This window comes from Tripterygium wilfordii, chromosome 20 (genome assembly GCF_013401445.1).
Source record: "Tripterygium wilfordii isolate XIE 37 chromosome 20, ASM1340144v1, whole genome shotgun sequence".
Taxonomy (NCBI): Eukaryota; Viridiplantae; Streptophyta; class Magnoliopsida; order Celastrales; family Celastraceae; genus Tripterygium; species Tripterygium wilfordii.
Genome location: NC_052251.1, coordinates 418,066 through 442,263, shown reverse-complemented (window position 1 = coordinate 442,263; position 24,198 = coordinate 418,066). Strand labels below are relative to the sequence as shown.

Genomic DNA, 24,198 nt, shown 5'->3' with positions numbered 1-24,198 from the left:
GTGTTTGGTCACCAGGGATTTTTGAGGTAATATACTCAATCTCTATCGAAGGGGCATCTCGACCTAATCAAGATGCTCGGTTATCGTGCCTCATGTGTGGGCTCCTCAGGTGCCTTCTTCAAATTGAACTCCTTGACTCTGCCTTGGCCGGGGGATCGAAGTGAGTCCGTGCAGCTCCTTGGTTGATATGTTAGTTCGGTTTCTTGTGCCAAGTGTCAAAATTCTAGTGGAGAGTGATTTAGGTATCATTAAAGTCAAATAATATATCTCCGTCCTCTTCGGAAACATATAATTAAAGAAGAATTATCACATGCACACTAACTTTATGCACTTGAAATCCAATGGTTGTAAATAAAGCACAACAAAAGTGGGGACTACACATTTGATGTGGGACTCACTACATCTATGATTGAAAAGCAAATACGTAAAGTTGGTGCGTATAATTGATATGCATGTGAAAATTCTTCTCCAATTAAAATAAAAAGTTTCAATATATGTCTCACACACTTTATAGCCGACCTCACAAGAAATCAATTTGTGGAAGTAGGTAGCAAAGAAGCACTACTATCAACTCACTCTTGGAATACTTTGTACACATTGGACATACACGTAAACATACTCATAAAAAAAATCCCACTTTTCTTCCTTTCATATTCCACGAGAATCCCTCATCTCCTCATCAACCAAGGCCAAGATACGAAGAAGCGATCGATCGATCGAAGTCGTCAATGAAATTTCGTTCTTGAGTGTGACATCATGCTTCCCTACATTAATTTACTATAGTGTATTAGCGGAGTTTCAATTATATAACAAAAATGAGATGACCAACCACCTAATCTATGTTACTTGTTATGTAAATAGAAATGATCCTAACTTAATTAAAATGCAATTTTTAATACTATCAGAATTTGTTGACTATTTCTTTCTTTATTTTTCAAATTTTAAATTATTTATTATTATTATTATTATTTTTTGAAACAAGGATTTGGGGAGGGGGTACGATTGTAACCCACGACCTAATGGGTGGGTGATCTCTTATATGTAATGTGATTGTTATTCAACCAACGGTTTACTTGCTAGCACACCGAATTAGAATATAATTTTTATTAAACTTTCAAAAATATAAGTACTATAAATAAGACCCACACTATTTTAAATTATTATATTTATTAAATTAATTAAACTATTTGATATATATATATATATATATATATATGTCATTTTTGAAAGCTAATTGTTTGACACATATACTCAACTAATTAAAACATAATTAATTGAACATGATAAGTTCAATTAATCAAGCCAATCGAAGTTGGGGTGGTTCACGTGTAGTCATGAGGTTTTTTGATAGTGATCAATCATTAATTAAGTTATGTTTTGATCATCGGGTTATATATATATATTATATATATATGACTTATTGACCATATATATATTAAATGGTTATATATATGTATATATATAAATGGTCAAAATTTGATAAATGGTCACATTTCTCGAAGAATAATATCTCTCAAACAAAAGTCAAAAACATGTCTCACACAGTTAATTAATAGCCAGCATCACAAACCTTTTGTGGAATTGGATGTTGATAAGAATTCTTGTCAAATCACTATCCAACTTGCATATCTTCCTAAACTAGTTTAGGAAGATATGCAAGTTGGCGAAAGTTACGCAAGTTTGTCAATGGAAACCTCAATATCATTTGGGGTCGCTTTATTCTCGAAAACACATCATTCTTTTTGTCAAAATACTTCTTTTCCACGAAATGTTATTAATAATACTCATTGTCGTGCATGAATAATTAAGATTCAGAGTGGCTAACAAATAGATAAATGAAAACTCACTAAAAATAGACACAAAGATTTAAAGTTGTTCGACAATGTCGCCTACATCTATGAGCAAAAAAGGTTAAAAAAAGATTTCATTATACAAAATATAGTATACATAAATAGAGAGAAACAACACTCAAAGCCTAGTCCGAAAACCTTCTTCTTCTTTTTTTTATTATATAACTGAATAACCACTTAGTCTAACATATCATTCGGACAACTAATTAAGCGTAAACCATAGGCTGACAGGCCTGCACGCACGGAAGTTTCTCAAAATAGTAAATCATGGGCCGAGGTCCAATGCGCATTAAGACCCGCTAGCCGACATCACAAAAAAAATCAACCCTATGTGGAAATAGCTAGCAAAAAAGCACTACTAAACAAAGGCAAAGGCAATACACATGTTGATAAGTCGACTTCTTGTAAGTGAAGTGATGTGATCCATACTTGTGTGCCTGCCTGCCTAATCAAGCTCGAATTGGATTAATGAGAGTTCACTTGGTTTCAAGAATCAAATTATCCGTAATCAGAATACCAAATTATGACAAGTATATATTGTGATTACAAATGTTATGACATATATGTCAAGTATTTGGTAACGTGATTATTAAAAAATTAAAAAGTTAAAACTAAAACATTGTCATGCATGTAATATGAATACAATTATCATTACAATACAATGATAATCAATCGAGCCGAAGAATAAATCATTCGAGACCAAATTATATAACTCACCCCACGACATAACTCAACGTTAATTCATATAATGTCTGTCTAATCTATTTCCTCAAGTACTTATGAATACGAATTTTCATGACTTGTCCTATACATATATAGTCAACGCATATGAGATAGATCTCTAGGTAACCTTGAACCGTAGACTTTGATACATCTCCACTCATTAATCTTTCACAACCGACTATGACTTGATTGCGGTACCAACTTTCACACCTCTACCGCTAGCAACTAGCTTATTTATTTTGTCGAAGAATATATCTCACATCGGAATAATGATAAAGAAAATCATGTTGTATATAAGTAAAATCTTAGTACCTTTCAGTCACATAAGTGACGTGTTTTCTGAGTCTAAGAATTAATGACAACAATTCATGAAAAACAAATCCGTACGGCCTAGTGGACCGATGTAGACAATATCTTTGCAAAAACGATAAAGATCACAGTAGTTGGTATCTCAGTTATCCCAATAGTTGAGTTGGGTGCATAAGATCCAAATAAATTCGTGGACTCCATATCTCTCACATGATCCACACAAAATCATGCGTGTACAACTCAACAGCTGAGATAATTGTGATACCAGTTTGGCAATGAATTTTCAACATATTTTGCACTCCTTAATTAATTAACGAATTAAACAATCATTCCTCAAATTCTATATATATGTACTGAGTCAGTATTAGTGCTTATATGCTTACTTCTTCTTCTAATAATCACCCTTTTATCCTTAATAATTCATGTTAGCTATGGATCTACTCTCTCCCTATCTCCTCCACCTCACAATCTTCATCTTTTCTTCTATTCTCTGGTTCATCTTCATCTTCATCTACAAACAAAAACCAACCCAACCTAATAATCTCCCTCCAGGCAAGAAAGGATGGCCGATTCTTGGCGAAACATTGGAGTTCTCAATGGCAGGGAAGCGTGGCGAGCCCGAAAAGTTCATCAATGAAAGAAGCAAAAAATACATGCTAGATGTTTTCAAAACGTCGTTGCTAGGACAAGATGTCATCGTCTTCTGCGGCGACACGGGGAACAAATTCTTCTTGTCCAGCGCCAACAAGTATCTCAAATTATGGTTTCCACATTCCCTGGCGAAAGCCATGAGCAATACCGGTACGAATGCTGTCGATTTTGGAGAAGTTGCGAAGAAGCTCGGTCGCATGATTCCTGAATTCCTCAGAACCAATGCACTCCATCAATACGTACCAATAATGGATTCTATGGCAAGAAAACACTTGGAGACTAATTGGTCACCTTACAAACAAGTGAAGGCTCTTCCATCAATAAAAAAACTCACACTTGCTTTGGCTTGTCGATTGTTTTTTCGAGTCGAAGAACCGGAGGATTTGATTGGGATCGAGGAGCCTTTCACTGAACTAGTAGAGGGCATGTTGTCGATTCCAATTAATTTCCCCGGCACACCATATCGACGAGCTCTGAAAGCGAGCAAAATCATACATGAGAATCTATTTTCCATAATCAAGAAGAGGAAATTAGAGTTATTTGAAGGTAAAGACGCTTCATCGCCCGATGTCTTGACTCGAATTCTGCTTATGGCGGATGAGAATGGAAAGGCTATGTTCAGAGATGAAGAGATATCTACTTGCCTTGTGGCTTTGCTCTTTGTTAGCCATGATACAATAACTAGTGCCATAACGTCCATCCTCAAATACCTTGGAGAAAATCCTCACGTCTACAACAAAGTCCTGAAAGGTAATCATTCATTCTTAACAAAAAAGAAAAGCGTTATGGTTAAATTATCCGTTTGAACCTCTTTGCGCAGTGGGTTGTGCTTTCGGTGGATTCCATCGTAAAAAAAAGATCACTCATTATTGCTTTGCCACAATTATATTTCATTGTTTTGACATAATTAATATGCATGGTGTTTCATTCGATTAACAGAACAAATGGAGATTGCAAATTCAAAACGACCTGAAGAAGTGTTGAATTTGGATGATATTCAAAGGATGAAGTATTCATGGTGTGTTGCATGTGAGTCAATGAGGCTTGCACCACCTGCTCAGGGAAACTTCAGAGAGGCCATAGCTGACTTCACATATCAAGGTTTTACTATTCCTAAAGGATGGAAGGTATGCATGCTATATAATGTTAGGCAAATTGTCAAGACTAATACATCACGTCGAATTTACATAACTCAATCGAGTTATATATAAGTAAAGGCATAGCACCTCTATAATGGGACGCATTTTCTGGGTCAAGAACCAATGACGACGGCCCACGAATAACAAATCCGTGCGGGCTCATAGCCCTGAGCGGACAATATGCTTGATGCGTTTAGACTTGGATTTCCAACATGATATTAGAGCAAAGAATCTGTCTATTTGGACATGGATCTCTACCTGTCCACTTGTTGGGTGTGGCATAACCTAACCCACAAGTGCTGGACACTGTCAAGACTAATATTCCACATTGGATGGGCATAACCAAATCAAGTGGTATATAAATAAATACCTAGCACCTCTAACACAAAGATGTGTTTTGAGGGCATAAGAACCCATGGCGATGGCTTATGAAGGAAAAATCCTTGCGGGCCGTGGCAAAGAGAGGACAATATCTTTAACGTGTTTAGGCTTGGATTTCCAACACAGATTATCGCTATAGGTAAACTCTAATATTGTAATTAATCTACTTTTTGTTTCTAGGCCTATTGGACGGTACATTCAACACACAAGAACCCAAAGTATTTCAAAGATCCAGAGAAGTTTGACCCATCTAGATTTGAAGGAGATGGACCTGCACCATACACATTTATACCATTTGGGGCAGGTCCTCATATGTGCCAAGGCAAAGAGTATGCTCGACTAGGCATTCTTACGTTCATGCACAATGTGGTGACAAGATTCAAATGGCAGAATATGATTCCAGATGAGAAGAGTGTTTGTACTGTGGCAACTATCCCAGTAAATGGTCTTCCAATACAAATACAGCCTCACAATAATTGATTCATGATTTCTTGTCAATTGTGTGTGCCGTTTATGTGTTATCAAAAATAAGAAGAGTCATCAAATATATATATATATATAAGTCCAGAGTTGCTGTGTGTACCGATGTGCATAGTTTGTTGGTTATATATGTAAGATTGTCAAATATTTTTCTTTTAAAGACTATATAAGATTTGAAGGATTGAATTATAAAATTAGTTTCTTATGGGAGTGGATAAATACTACTAGATGAAGATATGCAAGTTTGTCAATGCATTTTCCATCACATCATTTTGTGTCGCTTTATATGCGAAAACAGTTCATTCTTTTTCTCAATGTTCTTCTTTTGCACGAAAGTGTGAATAATTGAAATTTCGAGTGGCTAACAAATAGAGAAATCACAACTCACAAAAAATAAACACAAAGATTTATCGTGGTTCTGCAATATCGTCTACCCCTACCGATCTATGGACGAAGACGACGGTTAAGAAAATAAGATTTCACTATACAAATATATATCGTACACAAAGGAGAAAAAACAACACTCAAAACTTAAACCCTAATACACAAACTCTTTCGGTCTCTTAGAAAAACCTTATTGGTCTCTCTTAAAGCTTAGCTCTTATACTTTATACCAAAAAGAGGAATCCCATAAATTGGTATCCTAGTTATCCCAATTATTGAGTTGTATGCACGAGATCTTATGTGTATCATGTGAGACATATGTAGAGCTCACAATTCACTTGGATCCCGTGTGTGCAACTTAGCTGTTGGAATAACAGGGATACCAATTGCTGGGATGTTTATCATTTTCAAAAAGAGTTTCACGTCACCACTTCTTCATATACATGACCATAATAAAAAGAAAATACTAAACTTGCCAACAACTTCTCATAATGAGAAATGGACATTGAACACTTTGGTGCTATCATAATCACCATGCTTTGCAAATCTTCAAAGCAAGTGAAGTTGATGTCTTGTTAGCATTTTATGGCTTGGTCAACAACCAATGCACACCCATTCAATTTGTGATTTGTGATTTGTAATTAAAACCATATATATGTCTTGTACCCTATCAAACACATATGGCCCAACATTCGCTTCACATTTATTAACATCCATAATTCTCAGGTCATATCTTTAACACTCATGGGACATTTGGTTGGTATTTTAAGGGGAATGAGGGTGAGATTAAATGTTAAGGGGACTAAGCGGCTTAGTTGGTGACATAGGTTGCCAAAGGCACTATGTTAAAGGCTAGGTGGAGGGTTCGAAACCTAGCAACAACCTGCCTGCCTTGCGAGGAGGTGATGGGTTGGGGGTAGCGGCCCATGGGCCCGGCTTGTACGCACAGCCCATTACTGCGGGGTGGGTGTGTGGGATGGGTCGTTACATTAAATATTCTCTTGTTTGGTTAAGTTTTGGAGGGTAGAATTCCAAACTCATTCTACCTTTTATTCTCCCTTATGGAGAATAGCCAAGATCACCAAAATGATGAGAATAGCTATTCTCCACAAAGGAGAATGAGTTTTGATGTGTAAAAGACTTATTTATCCTTGTTATAAAATATTATTTTATTTTCTAAAAAAGAAAAAGGGTAATATGGAAATTGTACTATTAATATTCTCGCACTCATGTTCACTCTTTATTTTATACCAAACATGATCATATTCACCCCATACTCATCTTACACTCACCTCGCACTCATCTCCTTCTCATCTCATTCTCGCCTCACACAATTATCAACCAATTGCCCGGTCATGATTATCATTTAGCCAAATGGGTTAGGGGGAAAAGAGTTAGTTGGTGAAGAGGTCACAAGTTTGAATCACCATGCTTTGCAAATCTTCAAAGCAAGTGAAGTTTTTGTCTTTTTAGCATTTAATGGCTTGGTCAACAACCAATGCACACCCATTCAATTTGTGATTTGTAATTAAAACCACATACCATATGTCATACATACCTTGCACCATATCAACCACGTATTGCCCAACATTCACTTCCCATTTATTCTTCTTCATCATGATCCGAGCCTTTATTCTAGAAGTTTGGGGTCGATTACATGAGTCTGTGAGAAAATCATCAAAAATCTATCACATATATGTATTTTCTCCATTCATTTCTATCATGAATCATACGTTCGTTCACTTCACATTTATTAACATCCATAATTCTTAGGCCATATCTTTAACACTCATCGTTATCATTAAGCTAAATGGGTTAAGGGGAAAAAAGTCAGTTGGTGAAGAGGTCACGAGTTTGAATCTCATACTCGTTATTAATATATAAATTGATGTATATAGAAAATAAAAATAATACTTTTTTACTAAATTTGTGATAGAATTTACTTAACTTTTCTTGAATTTTAAGGTACAATTATTAGTTAATTTTAAGATAGAAGTTTTTGGCTTGCTGAAACGCACAAAAAATACACAAGTTAATGTTAGATTAACTGAAAAATGTAGGCAGAACAAATGGAGATTGCAAATCCAAAATAACCAAAAGAGTTGTCAAGACTATAATCCCACGTCGTCAGTCTGGTAAAGCTCAGCCGAATGACGTATAAGCAAAATTCAGACCCTCTCAGATTAACAACTTGTTTTATGGATTTAAGTACCATTGGCGACGGTCCATGAAGAACAAAACTTTGCGGGCCTGATGTATCCATATTGAATCTATAAACCCAAAGTGGACAATATTGTTAGTGTGTTTGGATGAAAATTTCAACATGGTATCAGAGTAAAGTCCTGATCCAATTTGACGTGGCCTCTACTCCACTTGTTGGCATGATTTGTCATAACTCAGCCCAGAATTGCGAGGAAGTGTCAAGACTATAATCCCACATTGGTCTGGTATAACTATAACCCAACATAATGACTTATAATTAATGAAAAGTTCAAACCCTCATACATTAGCGCACAATACGTCTTATGAGCCTAAGTACTATTAGCAACGATTCATGAAAAATAAAGTCTTGCGGCATGATGTATTCATAGTGAATAAATAAATCCAAAAAAACACAATATGTTGATGTGTTTGGGCTGGAATTTCAAGAAGAATTTGCTAAATTGAGATGATATACAGAGAATGAAAGTACTCATGGTGTTTGTGGCATGTGAGTGGGTCAATGAGGCTCGCACCACCTTGATTGTGAATAATTGATTCATGATTTTTTTATTGGTTTTCAATTATGTGTGTTATTAAAAATAATAAAGAGTCATCATATATAAACAAATGTCCTTTTTTTATTGGTCTTAGAGATAATCGAGCTACATTAGTCAATTTTTATTCTGCATGCATTGCTCAAATTAACTATTTCTTATGGGAGTGTTTACGTCTGATTGTATAAATATGAGCATATATTTTATCTATTCAAGTTTTTAATTCTTAGGGTAATTAGTTGGATTAATATTTTGTCTAATTGTCTTAATTAGTTAATGATGTGGTGCAAGCCTTGGAAACCGATGACTATTTAGAGTCTAGAATGAGACCTCTTGTAAGGGAAGCTAAATCTTTTATGGATAGACTGGATGTTATTCTTTGTCAACATGTTCATCGCACTGATAATGCTGTGGCTCATTCTCTTGCACGAATGGCTAAGCCTAAGCGGTTCATTGGGTGCTCTATATGGCTGGAGGAATGTCCGCCTCATGTTAATTCCTTTGTTAGAAGGGAATGTTGTAACTCTTCGTTTGATTAACGAATCCTTCTTTTCTCAAAAAAAAAATGATGTTTTCGAAAATAATTGAGACACATTAGTCGTGTAAAGTTGAATTGGTGTAATTAGAGATTGTAAAGTTTGGATTTGTGAAGGACTGAAACACATAACGCAAGTCATGTATATATTTTTATGTCAATGTCCTTTTTTCTCCACTAAAGGCATTAAGCTTAAGCTAAATGGGAGAGTATCCCACATTTCAATTAAACAAGTACAATTCCTCCATAATCATTTAGGCTTTGCTTGGATTGTAAAATGAATAGTAGAGTAGAGTTACTGAAGAGAGAGTTAAGTGAGGGGGAATCATAGGAGGGGGATTACCTTGATTCACAACCCAGGATAACTGGGATACCAACCAACTGTTGGGATCCCTATCATAATTAGGTTACCCATTGTATTGCACCCTAAATGTTTGCTCTTTTGCCTGTGTGGATTGCAGCATCTCCACACTAGCATATGCAGAGTTCAACATAAAAAATAGAGGTAAGAAGAGACCAAAACAGTTTATTCTTTCTCGTATTTTAAGCTCCAAAAGTGCAGAAAGTATTCTGAAATAACAACAGGAAAGCCAAACACCTGCACCGACAAATTCCCCCAGCAAGTTTTGTATATGATTCTTCTTCAAGTTTCAACTCCTCCAGCAAGAACCAGTTCACCATATAAGATCAAACTTGGGATGTTGGAAAACATAATTTACAAGCTTTTGGAAGTTAAGAGGACTCGATTCCGATACTCTGCCAATGCCCACAGTGGGAAATAATTCCTATATGCTGCATAATGTAACATGCAGTTCTTTTGGAATGCACCAGTGATTTCCTGCAAGTATGTTACAAAATCATGGTCATAAACTTTGCAGATAAACCTACTCTAGCCTACAAAGGAAATCAAAGCCACGGACGAGCGGCTATACGCTATTACCTGCTGAGGAAAATCACCATCGTCCAATTGAGAATTGATGATTAGTTTTGCAGCACGATGAATCGGAGCTGGGTCTCTTTGAGCCTATACATTGCACAGAAATGATAAAACTTCAGTTGTTTTGATAACCGAGAATTTCCCAGATCAACATATTCATCGGACAGCAAAGGTTGTTTATCAACCCAAATTCACTAACCTGACCAGCATTGATTAAACCCATCACAGCCCAAGCTGTCTGCACTAAATTCGATCGATCTCCCTCGAGAGGAATATATCTCTACATCACAAAAATACAGAACAATGACTATTTTACACAATGTACTATAAATTTTTGACTAGAACGTAATGGTTTAAGCTCGATTATATACCTTCTCCGGACATGAACGATAGCTCTCTCCCCAACCTCCATCTTCTCTCTGTGTTTGAAGAAGAAAATTAACGGCTTTACGCACAGTAATACAGTTGTTGTAAGTCTTGCCAGCAGCTGCAAGACCTCGGAGCACAAACCATGTGCCATAGGTGAAGCAAATGCCCCAATTCCCGTACCAGGAACCATCAGGCAATTGTGTTTTCTCGAGGAATCGTACTGCATTTGCTATGAATTCTTTGATCTCTTTACTTTTGTGTTCGGGATATAATTTCCCGAACAAAACCAACGCCTGGATGGCCGATCCAGTACACTCGGGAAATTCGCGCTCAATGACAACGTCTTCAAAAAACTCTGTTGGATTCAACAGCTGCATAATTGTGATAAAAAACAGATGATGTAAGTTAACAAATAAGAGATAATTTAACAGCACACCAACGTAATATTGTACTCTTTGGGTTTACCATATCACTGTGGATAATCGAACCCGCAAAGCTTTGTTCTTAAGGGTAGCGCCAATGATACATAGGCCCGTGTTTTCAGACTCGCAAAACTTTGTTCTTAAGGGTCGCCCCAATGATACGTAGGCCCGGGAAACACATTGTAAATGTGAGAGGGTGTGGTTTTTGCTTATAAGCCACTCGGGTTATGCTAGAGTGATGTGGGATTATAGTTTTGACATTCAATTCGATCATCGCACTTGTAGACTGATTTATGTCAAACTTGTTAACAAATAGAATAGGAGTCACGTCCAATTGGATCGAAACTATGTTCCGACACTATGTTGAGATTCTCAACCCAAACACACCAATAATATTGTTCTTTTTGGATTTATCGGATTACTGTGAATACATTGGACCCGCAAGATTTTGTTCATCATGGGTCATTGTCAATGATACTTAGGCCCAAAAAACGACTTGTAAATGTGCGAAGATCTGGGCTTTACTTCAACTAAGTTATACTAGACCAGACTGATGTGAGATTATAGTCTTGAGAACGGCATTGAACTTTTGTTAGTAACAAATTTGAGGTACTTACTTCCAACCATTCTTGAGCAAGAGCAGGCTCCCAAGCTGCTACACCTCCAGTTTTACTCTACAGTGAAAATTACAATAAAAGAGAATCACTATTACTGTTAATGTATGTGTTATATATATATATATATATATATATGGTCAACCTTACCTGAAGAGAAAGCAGTACTTCAACAGAATTGTATAATCTTTCAGGTTCCATTTTCTCCCCAACAATATCTGGTGGCATCTCTGAGAGAAGCAGACAACACTGTAAAACAAAAGAAAGCTTGAAAGTTATTTTCTTTGGTAACATGGAATTCACCTAGCTATCCACCGGATAACTGACTGGTAAATTAAACAAAGGATGGTCTTTGGTTTCAAGTGCTTATGAAAAAATTAAAACTAATTAATTATATTACCATCAAACCCTCAGCAGTGCAATCAGAGACTTGCCATCCATGGTCTTGGTCAGAGAAAGTCCAAGATCCTTTAGAAATATGTCTTAACATGCTCTTGAAGTCACCAGATGGATTGTCCTTCACCTATATATACAGTGTTAATTAATTGTCCAAATTAACAAAATTAAACAGAGAATTAATTAAAAACTAATGAAATTAACCTGGGATTTCTTGATAAAGTCATGTCCTCTTGCAAGAACAGGTCCAATTTCATCGGTGAGATTACTTGCAATCAAAGCTTGAATTGCAAAACCAGCATCCCACTCTTGACTTCCAAAACTCTGCATGTACATGCAGCTAGTCAACATTCTAATAAAACCAAAACAAGGATATGGGTTATGAAGAGAATTCGAATTTCATTATGCTAAACCCTAAATCCTAATTTTTTCACGCGATTTATACAACATATAGTAAGTCAAATTTCCAAATTAGTAACAAATTTTTTTCTTCGGCTCAAACTCATTTGAGTTGCTGCTGAGCCTAAGAAGATAAAACCGTACGGCCCAATATGAATATGCCCAAAACGGATAAAGTGTTACTGATGCAGGGGCGGGCCCTTACAAATACTATATAATGAATTTGAAAGTAACCTGCATTTTCATCCCATCTTCAGCAACCCATAAGTAGTCTGCTATCCGGGCAAGATGCTTGTTAAAATAGTCTCCATTTGGATCCTCAACCCAACAAGCAAGCATACATAGTACCTTCACAAAATTCATGCCAAGTCATGTGTGTGTGTGTGTGTGTGTATATATATATATATATATATATATTATAATGTAATGCATAATTAACTAATTAATTACCTTCTGTACACAGCCTATAGTGATATATCGACTGTTCTCATCTTCATAGTGAATGTGCTTCATTGCTAGTTGAAGAGCTTGCTTTCTGACTAACTTGTTGAGGGGCCAACGTGTCAGAAAAGGCTCAGTAAATAAATAGAGACTATCCCAAGTCAAATCTTGTATCAGAGGACGTGGATAGTACAAATCTTCCTGTACATGCAACAACATTAGTAAAATTTTAATTTACATAACTAAATTGACATTCCAGCTCGTAGAGTTGCACGGATGCAACGTAAAAGTTACAGTTTCAATTCCTGAAAACAATATCTACACGTATTTAATTGAGGGTAACTTGTGCACGAGAGTTGTTTACAGATTAATCAAATATCGACCTTTGCACACAAATGACGAACTTCTCTCCAGTTGATTTGAGTGTAGGGTTGAGTGTGGAGTTCCTCTCTAAGTTGTAGAATGAGAGGTGTAATTGGACCAACAAATCTCTTTCCGTATAGATATGACATTGGCATATAAACCATCCTACAATAGCACCACATGTTTGCTGCATTGCCGTCCAAAGCAAAATCATAATGATTTTTTGAAATCCCATGAAATTTTTTTAAAAAAAAGTACTGAGTGAAGCATAATAAATTAATTAAGTGTCGATCAATCAAACCTGGATGAATAGGCAAAAAGGATGGAATCATCCAAAACTCCGGGGGCATCGGGTTGCTTCCAGACCAATCATACAATCCAAATATCTGCAAGCAACAAATCAGTAGATCGTATATGGATGTAGGACTAGCGGCAACTTATTACAAGTAAACTGACTGGTATGATTGAAAAGTCATATTGTTAGAATTGAGTGAAATTTTACCGCAAATGGTCCTTTTAGGAATATTTTCGTAATTTTGTATTTTTGTGTTGTCATTTCATTAGGGTTGTATCCCGCTCATAGTGGTCCTTATCTTTTGCTTTGAAGAAATTAATGAAAACTTGAGGCTATTTTCTCTATGTCAGGTAGATTCCACTATTTGTTTTCGTGATTAAACGCTGATTTAATCGTAATCGTAATTTTCACCCGCATAATATTTTATACATACATACCGAAAGCCAAGTTTTTCCCCAGGAGGGTATGTAGGTTACACCACCGCGATCGCGAATCCATTTTCGTGCTCTAGCACAAGAATTGTTCCGACCACCGTCCGATCCTTCTCCGAGCACACGCATACAGATATAGCTTAAAGCTGTACAAAACATTATGCTTGGACCTTCTATGTGAAATCCCCATCCACCATCTTCATTCTATACATACATAATACCCAAAACCATTAAAATAATAATAATTCTCATTTTTCTTTAATTATTACAATATAATCAATTATGTATATATACCTGATGGTTATATATATAGCGAAGAATTTCTTTGCGATATTCTCCAGGAAATACTTCCTCAAGATGTCCTGTAATGTACATACACATTACCTACAAAAAATACCCAGAAAAATATTTTATTTTTATTTTTATTTTAAAAGAAGAAGAACAAGAACAAGAAGAAAAAGAAGACTGACCAAGGGAGGAAGGAAGAACAGTGGACCAGCATTCTCTGCAGGCCAATGTCCATCACTTGCCTGCAAGGCTCCGAAGAATCTTACAGACCTTCTCAACGCAGCTGTGGCCTTTTCATGTGTGATTTCTTCACCATCCTCAACCTTCACCGGCGGCGTCGTTTGCTTGAAATCCTTTTCCCTTACAAACTAATTCAGCAAACAAACGGTAAGCCTAGAGATATAACCAACTGAGCTAACAGTCTGAATATTTATAAGTTACCTGCATTCGCCAGAGGAGATCGCTGTTGGGCTTGACATGGTACCGGTTTCTATAGAAGTTGTCGCGAGCAGCTTCGACCTCGGCTCTCTCAGCAAGAGTGCCTGCTTCAGGGTCATAAACCCATATCTGCCTACCCACAAAGTTGTTGGTGCTGAACAAGTGATGGTGTTCTTTCCCACCCTCATCACCAATCTTTAGCCTCCACATTCTTTGATTTCCTCACACAAATAATGAAGCTATATATTTATGTATTTGGTGTTGATGATAATTATCTCTAGCTACTCAAGGAGACTCACATATATATTAATATGAATGTTTCTCTAAAATATTAGAGGTTGTACGTTGGAATATGGATGCATGAAAATTAATGACCACAAAATACAGCATACATAATATTTGTTTCTCATGCTACACTAATATATTAGAGCATGGGCGGACCCAGGATCTAATCACGGGGGACGAATAAGTGATGAGAGTCTGGGGGCTGCGCGACAACTGTATGGACAATACACAAGCGGGTTATGACGGAGAAAAAGGAAATGGTTGAAGAGAAGATGAAGAATGGATGAAATTTTGCTTTTATTATTTTTTAAATTGAAAAATTGTAGCAAAAAAATCTTCCTAACACCCATATTATTTTTGGCCAGACATATATGCTTCTTGACATATTTACTTAAAAGCCCAAATCATCCATAAATCCATTGGACTAAGGGGGCATGTAAGAGGACGTAATAGTAAAAGAAAATTTTTATATATAATTTAGTATAATCTTTAAGGGGGTCCAGCTGCCCTCGGGTGTGGGGGGTCACGCCCATGTATTATTAGATTAGCTATCATTCACTTAATTAGTCACTCGTTTTCAATCTCAGTACGTAGTTGGTATGTATGTGTGTGTATATATATATATATATATATATGAATATGATTGGAATAATGTGAAAAGAATCTACTAAGTAGCAATATTTATTTAGCTTTTATTAATGTTGTTGAAATAGGGATGAAATTTAATTCAGGATGTTGTACGTTGAAATATGGATGGAATTTTATGACCACAAAATCCAACATAGAGATTTTTGGTTTCTCATGCTACACGAATATATTCGAGCAAGGGCGGAATCGGGATCTAATTGGAAGGCGAATAAATGGTGAGAGTTAGTTTGGGGACAGCGCAACAACTACATGGACAATACACAAGCGGACTACGATGAAGAAGAAGGAAGGGATCGAAGAGATGACGAAGAATGGACGAGATTTTGGTTTCATAATTATTTTTTAAAACAAAAAAATTGTAGCAAAAAATTCTTCCTAACACTGATATTATTTTTGGCCGACATATTTCTTGACATATTTACTTAAGAGCCCAAATCATCCATAGATCCATTGGACTACGGGGGGACATGTAAGAGAATGTGCTAATAAAAGCAAGTTTTTACATATAGTTTAGTATTAATTTTTTTTAAAGGGGTTAGCCATCCTTGGAGTGTTAGTGGTTACGCTCTTGTATTATTAGATTATGATATACGAGTGTCAATAATATGAAAAGGTACGATTAAGTCACTGAAAGATAATGGTAACTATCATTCACTTCATCACTCAAAGATGTTCCCTTGCAATCTCAGTAATTGATATATATATCTTTTAGTGTCTTACCTCTGCTTTTTCCCATCAATTTATAAAACATGTCTTTATGTTACATTTTGCTCGCCTACGATTATTTGTTCTCATTTTAGAAGGAGATATTTCATGCATATTTCCAATCGAGAAAGAGCTAGAAAATTTGCACATTTTTCTCATGCCTCTAGGAATCTGAGCAAGGCAAGAAAACGTTTAAAGAATTGATTGACAATACGACATGGCCCTTCTCTGTGTCACTGAGACAGCTAAAGTGAAGGGAGGGCCATAACTTTATTTTCAATGACAAGGGTAGCACGTACTGGAAGAGAAGAGGACAATCCATCCAGTCTTCTCAATGACTGTGTCTGTCTATACCTTATTTAATGCTGTTTTAAATATCGGTTTCAGAATCATACCCGTCAAGCGTCCGGTGCCCAGTTTAACATTGATTTTTGGTGAAGAGGCAAGTGGATTTAAAAAAGAAAAGAAAAGAAAAGAAGCTATGAAAAATCTTCTGAGGGGCTACTGTCACCAGGTGTTTGCATTCACGAGAGTTTTGCGATTTCACAGAAGTGGCCATAATGTTTGGGGAAAAATGGAAAATACTATCTTTACATCACTTTTTAAATATGATAAGTTTACGTCAAAAAATTATAAATCTACACACAAAATTATAATGAAAATATCAATTTACCCTTGATGTGTAAAATATTAGAAATTCTATTATTAAGTTTATTCACATATTCGCCCCGTTTGGTATGACATTTTTGCTAGCATTTCTACTTGTTTCTAGTATAAATGCTTTGTGCTTCCCAAACAACAATTTTGTTGCAGCAATTCCAACACAATTTCTCTAGCATTTTATTGTCATTTTCAAATGCTACCTTGAGAGACCATTTTACTAGCATTTTCCAAAATAGTCTCATATTGTCCTTATCTAAATATTGAACTATCCGTAATACCCCCACTCTCTCCTCTTCCTCTTTCACTTATCTCTTCTTGGCCCGATCGAACAAGCTGCTCTCTCATCAACAACGATTTACCACATAATTATCCTTGTACGTAATTTACCACATAATTAACCAAATATAGGTTGGTGTTATTAAAATCCTTCTCATTAAATAAATGAAATAATAAATAAATTAAATTCAAATAAATTGATAATTAAGTAACTTATAATTTATTATTATCTTTAATTAATTTAAAAGTCATTATATTTTTAATAATTAAATTGTTTGTTTGGATACAACATATACAACAAATATGCATAATATCCCTGCACGTAATTTATCACAAAATGCTGCACAACACAAATGTTAATAGCAAAAGTACAATCAAACACCTACTCAGCATTCAATCAGCATTTCTGCTACTAAAATTGTCCAGCATTTCTGCTACCACTATTTCTGTTAGCATATCTGTTACTTTGTAAATACTCTACCAAACTAGCCCTTTGTCTTTTTAAATTCATTGTTGGGTACATGAATATTATACATAGGTAGATTTGTACGTAAAATTGGGTTTAATTATGAAAACAAATAGAGGGTTGAGTTTTCCACGCAAAGAATCGTCCACGTTACTTCACCGAAACTCTAATACAGCTTCTACAAAGGTAATTCTTTTCCCCCATTATTTACTTCCAGTTATACAGTTCCTTTGTCCTGCAAAATATATTTGTTTTGGAGATAAGGACTTGTAAAAGTGGAGTAGTCGCAGGTCTCAAGCTAGCAGAATGTTATTGGAAAACATTTTAGTACTGTTATTTGGACAGGATTCACAGGAATGCTAAAAAAAATTAAAAGATTAATATTGTTTTTTTTTAATTAGTGATTTAAAAGATTAAGGGTTAATATGTTATTCTATACAATAATATTTATGTAAACTATAAAAAAAATTAAAAAGTGATGTAAAGATAGTGTTTTTGTGATGTGTAGACAAAATTCCCCAAAAAAAATTAAAAAAAAAGGTTGAGATGGGTCAAGCCAAAAGCCCGTGTTTGGGGCTCTTCTGGGCCTCCACCAAAAATATGTAAGCCTATTGGGCCTATATAACCGTCCATAAAACATATTTTGTGTTGGAAATGAGGAATTGAGATCTCAATCCGAATATGAGTACATAGGCATGAGTAGTCACCATGGTTATCAAGATCGCGATCTAAATCGTACGATCTTAAATCAATAAAATGATCTGGATGGATTCAAAATAGTAAACACGTACGTACTCTATTGGATAGGAAAATAAAATCATTTATCAACTAAAATTAATTTTAAAATACTAGGAAAGTATAAAATATAAACTGCGACTTGCAACATAATTATTGTGATTTAGGGTTTTGTGTCTTGCTTTTCGTAGTTCTTTGGAGGTTTTAGAAAATTAAAGTTTTGTGTCATATTAACATGTCCATAAATAAATAATATTCATATTTAATTTTTTATTGTCTAAAGAAGATTATCTTGTGTTAATTATTTATCTAGAAATAATAATCATATATAAAATCAATGTTTTACGATTTTATTTTGTCGATCTTTCATCGATCTTATATTAGATCTCGATTTTAATAACCTTGACAGTCACGCTGTGTCATATGCTGATGTGGCAATAACCGAATAATTTCTCATATACGAATATCTAAAATTAAAAGAAAATCTATTGGGCCCACTAAAATTGGTCAAAATACAGCATATAACTTTTGGTTTCAATATATAAAACACAAATGCTAAGATATATAGATGCACACAATTTCACATAAATCATGTGGACTCACAATTTCACATGGATCATATGCGTCCATCTCAGCATTTAAGATACCCGAAACAAAAAATATTGGCATCCTTATCACTTTCGTGTGCATATATATGTGTGTGTGGATCGATAATTTGGATTGACAGACCAAATGGAGATTGCGAACTCCATGGGTCCTGGAGAACTCCTGAGCTGGAATGATATACAGAATATGAAGTATTCATGGTGTGTGGCACGTGAGTCCATGAGACTAGCATCACCATCTCAAGGAGGTTATAGGGTGGTTAACACTGACTTGAAATATGAAAGTTTCACCATCCCTAAAGGATGGAAGGTATATATATATATACATGATGTGTCAAATATATACATACATTTGTGCATCCTTTACACATAAGTTCATTGCATTTTGAGTTGATTAAGAGTTAATATTGCCTAAGAAAGCTATATTTGCATATTGTAGGTGTCAAGGCAAGAAAGGGAGGAAAAGAGTGTAAAATGAAGACTTGGAGCCCAGGACTAATTTCCGATCGATCGGCCATATTCCCGATCGATCGGACCTGCCAAAACACCTAAAAATATCATTGAGACAGATTGTATTTCCGATCGATCGGACTATTCCCGATCGATCGGAGGAGTACTATTCACAGCACTGCGCAGTTTCGCGGAAAAGACCCAAATTCACGTGTTTCTAAGCCAAAACGACCCCAACTTGTTTTGGAAACGACATAAGAGTTTGGAGAAGTATAAAAGGGCATAAGATAGGGTTTTGGAGGAGAGCTTGGAGGCTGGGGAGCTGGATTTCGTGCTACCTCCATTGGAGAGCTTGGAGGCCACCTTGGAGCTTGGAGAAGAAGAGGATCTACAAGGGGGTTTCCTCTCTCCTTTTCTATCCTAGTTTCTATGGTTGATTTCCTTTGTTTAATGATGTATTTTGCTTCCATGAGTGGCTAGATTTCCTACTAGGGTCTTAATGTAACCAAACCTTGAAGATTCAATAAACTTGATTTCCTTATTTCTTGATTTCTCTTTCTCTCTTGATTGTCTATGGGTGTGATTAATGCTTTTGAGTGTTTGGCCATCATTCAATTGATTTGCTGCCTAGATTGAGACCGGAAGGAGATATCTAGGGTTTGCCTCAAGCCATAGATGACATAGGATGCATGAACCATAGGAATATAGGTTTGTGACTTATGCAATCGCTAAATGATTTCCATAGTTCGTAATGGGTTTTTGATATATTAATCCGATTGTTAGGAATAACAGGGATTTATATTGAAAATACGTTTGATGTATCTAGGAATAGAACATTGAATAGGTTGGGAAATCGATTGTCATTATTGAGAGATGAATTAGGGATTAAGGAATCAAGGGAATTGAATTGGATAGGTGAGGTGAAGTTAAGTACCCTAGTGCTTTTCATCCTTGATTTCATATTTGTGTTTGATTTGTTTTTGTTCTTTTTAATTAGTTTAGTAAAAATCAAAAACCAATCGCTAATCATTTTCTCCAATTTACATAATTGTAGCTTGTTTGACATTGATTTCTTTTGCCAACACATCCCTAGTGGAAACGATAATTTACTCATCTTTATATTACTTGTGCGATTTGTGCGCTTGCAATTAAATCCATATCAATACACACACATGTTATTTACACAGATTATATTATATATTTGTAACATACATATATTTTTTTTATTTTAGACATATTGGACTCCCCATTCAACACTGCAAAATCCAAAGTATTTTGAAGATCCAGAGAAGTTTGAGCCATTCAGATTTGAAGGAGATGGGCCTAGTCCCTACAGTTATCTTCCATTTGGGGCACGTCCACATATATGCCCAGGGAGAGAGATTGGTCGATTATGGATGCTTACTTTCATGCATAATCTGGTGTTAAAATTCAAATGGCAGACTTTGATTCCAGACGAGAAGAGAAAATATGGCTTGGCAGTCACCCCGGGCGCAGATGGTCTTCCAATCCGTATTCACCCTCTATAATATTAATTCAATCACAAATTATTGTTGCATGAAAATAATTGATATGGTTGGTTTGGTTGTGTTAGTGTATGTCTATTTTATAATCAAATCAGAGAAATGATAAAAACTAATTTTCAACAAAGAAAGGTAGAGTTGAACATGAGTATTCAAGGGTTGCCGAGTTGGCTGGGATGAATCTTTTCATTTGTAAGATCCAAATAACCCTTTGTATTAACATTAACACCTTATCACTTACGAAAAAGTCAACACTTTCTTTGGGGTCTCCGATGGGTTTCACTTAATCTTGATGACAAGTGGGCTCTGAAATGACGGGGGAGCTTGAGATAAACTTGATATTGATATATATCACCTTTGTTATTCTCCCTCAAGAAGGAGAATTTCTAGCACTCCAATCTTGTCACGAAGGGTGATAAAACGTGGTCAAGAGAGAGATTTAGTAAGTGTATATATCAGACAATTGGTCATTGGTGGAGATTTTGTAAACCATTAGTGTCATTATTGACAAAAGCACGCACAAAATGAAGATCTACAACAATATGTTTCATATGGGAATGTAGCGCAGGATTCAAAATGAGAGCTACAACACCTTGATTATCACAATAAATAGTAGATTTGTAAGGGATAGGCCGCTGAAGATTGCATAATAATTTTTTTATCCAAGCTAATTTAGAAGCAGTGAAAGTTAAAGCTTCATATTCGACTTAATTAATTATAGAGTATTCACTCTTTAAAAAAAAAAAAACCCAATTATCCTTTTTTTAAAAAAAATAAATAAAAGGTTAAAAACAATAGTTATCCATAAATTTCTTTTGAACCAAGAAAGACGTCACAGCGTTAAGCATGGTAATTTAAAAATGGGTACCAAACCTTCAACCGGACGAAAAGATCAGAAATAGCGAATGCGCGACAGAGACAACGAGGGCAAAAAACTACGCCGCAGCATCGTCTCCCCGTCAATTCGCAACAGCTCTCTTAAACCCACATATTAATTGATATTTCATTTGATTGATTCTGATTTTGGGTTTTGGGGATGCGATTGTTGAGGAGGATCGCTGGGTTTCTAGGGTTTGCTAAAGACGATGCCCACGACGTGAAAGATCAAGACGAAGATACCGATAACGATTCCCATGCTCATCTTCCGCGCGATTTCCATGAAACTGGGCTTCCACGCAAGGGCTTCGGCGTCAAGGTTCAAGTCGCTGTTGACCGCCCCCAATTAGCCCCACTTCTGCTTCCCTCTACCTCCGGCGACGGTGGCGTCCAGGTTCCTCTCTCTCTCTCTCTTTTTATTTCAATTTGGTGGCTAATTTGATAGAATTTTTAATGATTTCTTGGTACAGTCTCTTGATTAATTACAGGATCTAAAATAGCGGAGAATTATTGTTGTGATTATTACGAAGTAAATTTGGTATTAAATTTAGTACTCATTCAAGGCTTTAGTTGAACGTTTGGATTTTAGCTACTGTAACCTTGTGAAGTCTTCCCTAGTATTTCCATGGCCTGAACATAACTTGTGGACGTTCAATACATTATACATCACAAGAAAATTATGGTTGAGTTTGTAAGGAATCAGAGAGTTACACAGCTGCTTATTCACTCCAGAAATACCTGATATGGAGGCAGTCTGAACGAATGACAGTGATGAAGATTTGACTAGGTGTTTAGTTCTTTTGCTTTGGGTTGCTGTTGAACTTCCTTTAGAATTTTTCAAAATAACATGGAAAGATTATGCCTTTTAGAAAGAGATAAAAGTGAAGCAATTGGAAAAACATATTTTACATATCATCATCTGCGACACCCGAGTATGCATGGTTATGGGGAGGGAGAGAGTGGGGGCGGGAGGGAGGGACATTATGATTGAAATAGAAAAGAAATGGAAGAAAAGAAACCTATCAAGATGGCCAGTGATGCTGAAAGAGTCTAGCTTGTGAACGAGGAAGCATTGACATCTGAATTAATTAATGGAGAAGTGACCTTATTCTGATTGTGAAAGAAATTTATTCAAGGGGCACTGGGAAGAACTTATATGGAGAGTGCAATTGCTAGGTTGAAAAGTTGCTGTTTACTACTCATTAAAGGTGAGTTGTAATTTGGTGGCATATCCCATTAGAAAGCTGCCTGTGATTTTAGGGAAGGTCTCTTGCCCTGGATGGAAATTGGGGAGACATCAATAGTCAATAACTATAAGAGATGGCATGTCCACACTTCCTCTCTTCCTCGTCCTTCTCAAGGGTTCAGTTTTCTTCATTAATTCAGAGTCTCATGGATTTGATTGTCCTTTTTAACTCCATAAAGCTTCATGCGATGCCTTGTTTGCTATTTGTGTTGTGATTTGGTCAATTGCTGACTTCGAAGTTGATGAAAGTTTTTCTGTTTACTTTTCTGGCTTCAGGGTCTTAGATGGTATGCAAAGCGTCTAAGAATAGATGATGATGGAGATGTGGCAGATGAGTTCCTTGATGAAGTTTTACCAGAGACAACACCCAATGTAGATGAACAGCATAAACCTCATCCTAGGTTTGAATTGAAGTACAGAACCAAACCAATTAAAGTAAAGAACCAGGTACTGTCTGTTGATGGGAAAATTCAACAATGCATTGAGCACCAAGGCAGATTGCAGTGGGTCTAAAGGTCCCTTCACAATAAAATTTGTGGACGTAAAGCTGGTTTGTGGTTTGTTTTTCATTAAAGCTCTTCACATGAGTGTATTGTGTCTACTTATATTTCATAGAACAGAAATAAACTTAAAATTTGTCAGACCATGTATCACTACTACTAGCTACTTCAGTACATGCCCTGGAAGGTGCCCTCCTGCTGGATAAGTGGGAACAGTGGCTGCAGCTGCCGGTGCTGCGGTTGGGGCCACTGGCTGATTATACTGATGTGCTCTTCTGCTCAGTTTCTTCTCAGCATGCCTTGCTTTGGCCTGGTGTAGCTTCATTTGTGCTCGAGCCTCCTTGGCTTTTCTACGCTCGTGTGCTAGTTCTCTCTGTTCTATTGTCCTCGCAGTAGCTTTCTCTGCCTGTAATTTGTGCCTCTTAAATAACTCAGTATTCTTTTATATGTTCATGGTTAAAAGCTTTATTAGAGGAAGAGGAGGAGGAGGAGGAGGAGGAACCTGTTCTTCAACTTTGGCCTTGCAAATGGTCACTTTTGCCTTGGCTACCCTAGCTATGTTGCTCAGCTTCTCCATTGCAGACTGCATGTCTCTCCTCAAAAGATATGAAATTCAACA

General features: G+C 36.1%; 4 protein-coding genes across 4 annotated transcripts; 2 read left to right on the top strand and 2 right to left on the bottom strand.

Annotated features, from left to right (window-relative positions):
* The first annotated feature begins 3,261 nt into the window (after positions 1-3,261).
* Positions 3,262-5,738, top strand: LOC119986646 (beta-amyrin 6-beta-monooxygenase-like). Its single transcript, XM_038831285.1, has 3 exons — positions 3,262-4,283; positions 4,473-4,660; positions 5,234-5,738. The coding sequence occupies exons 1-3, from the start codon at positions 3,305-3,307 to the stop codon at positions 5,531-5,533; spliced, it is 1,467 nt and encodes a 488-aa protein (XP_038687213.1). The 5' UTR covers positions 3,262-3,304; the 3' UTR covers positions 5,534-5,738.
* A 4,094-nt stretch (positions 5,739-9,832) lies between these two features.
* On the bottom strand, positions 9,833-14,867 carry LOC119986645 (beta-amyrin synthase-like). The gene is made up of 16 exons (XM_038831284.1): positions 14,605-14,867; positions 14,346-14,531; positions 14,170-14,259; positions 13,882-14,079; positions 13,451-13,535; positions 13,170-13,336; positions 12,796-12,987; positions 12,580-12,693; positions 12,151-12,270; positions 11,951-12,073; positions 11,701-11,799; positions 11,554-11,610; positions 10,517-10,885; positions 10,345-10,425; positions 10,149-10,232; positions 9,833-10,046 (listed from the first exon to the last, which is right to left on the bottom strand). Exons 1-16 carry the CDS (start codon positions 14,809-14,811, stop codon positions 9,924-9,926), a joined length of 2,295 nt encoding a protein of 764 aa, XP_038687212.1. The 5' UTR covers positions 14,812-14,867; the 3' UTR covers positions 9,833-9,923.
* Positions 14,868-21,811: 6,944 nt separating this feature from the next.
* On the top strand, positions 21,812-24,058 carry LOC119986467. The gene is made up of 2 exons (XM_038831029.1): positions 21,812-22,227; positions 23,356-24,058. The coding sequence occupies exons 1-2, from the start codon at positions 21,994-21,996 to the stop codon at positions 23,590-23,592; spliced, it is 471 nt and encodes a 156-aa protein (XP_038686957.1). The 5' UTR covers positions 21,812-21,993; the 3' UTR covers positions 23,593-24,058.
* LOC119986469 (late embryogenesis abundant protein 6) lies at positions 23,707-24,168 on the bottom strand. The gene is made up of 2 exons (XM_038831030.1): positions 24,082-24,168; positions 23,707-23,985 (listed from the first exon to the last, which is right to left on the bottom strand). Exons 1-2 carry the CDS (start codon positions 24,166-24,168, stop codon positions 23,743-23,745), a joined length of 330 nt encoding a protein of 109 aa, XP_038686958.1. The 3' UTR covers positions 23,707-23,742.
* Between the last annotated feature and the right edge of the window lie 30 nt (positions 24,169-24,198).

What these genes read in the sequence shown, in the direction of transcription:
- LOC119986467 (XM_038831029.1), top strand. Translation starts at nt 21,994, where the DNA reads ATGCGATTGTTGAGGAGGATCGCTGGGTTTCTAGGGTTTGCTAAAGAC. An exon ending in CCGGCGACGGTGGCGTCCAG is followed by an intron (nt 22,228 to 23,355) that starts GTTCCTCTCTCT and finishes TTCTGGCTTCAG; the next exon opens with GGTCTTAGATGGTATGCAAA.
- LOC119986469 (XM_038831030.1), bottom strand. Translation starts at nt 24,168, where the DNA reads ATGCAGTCTGCAATGGAGAAGCTGAGCAACATAGCTAGGGTAGCCAAG. An exon ending in AGGCCAAAGTTGAAGAACAG is followed by an intron (nt 23,986 to 24,081) that starts GTTCCTCCTCCT and finishes CACAAATTACAG; the next exon opens with GCAGAGAAAGCTACTGCGAG.
- LOC119986646 (XM_038831285.1), top strand. Translation starts at nt 3,305, where the DNA reads ATGTTAGCTATGGATCTACTCTCTCCCTATCTCCTCCACCTCACAATC. An exon ending in CTACAACAAAGTCCTGAAAG is followed by an intron (nt 4,284 to 4,472) that starts GTAATCATTCAT and finishes TTCGATTAACAG; the next exon opens with AACAAATGGAGATTGCAAAT. An exon ending in CTATTCCTAAAGGATGGAAG is followed by an intron (nt 4,661 to 5,233) that starts GTATGCATGCTA and finishes TTTTGTTTCTAG; the next exon opens with GCCTATTGGACGGTACATTC.
- LOC119986645 (XM_038831284.1), bottom strand. Translation starts at nt 14,811, where the DNA reads ATGTGGAGGCTAAAGATTGGTGATGAGGGTGGGAAAGAACACCATCAC. An exon ending in ACTTTATCAAGAAATCCCAG is followed by an intron (nt 12,074 to 12,150) that starts GTTAATTTCATT and finishes CTGTATATATAG; the next exon opens with GTGAAGGACAATCCATCTGG. An exon ending in GCACTGCTGAGGGTTTGATG is followed by an intron (nt 11,800 to 11,950) that starts GTAATATAATTA and finishes TTTGTTTTACAG; the next exon opens with TGTTGTCTGCTTCTCTCAGA.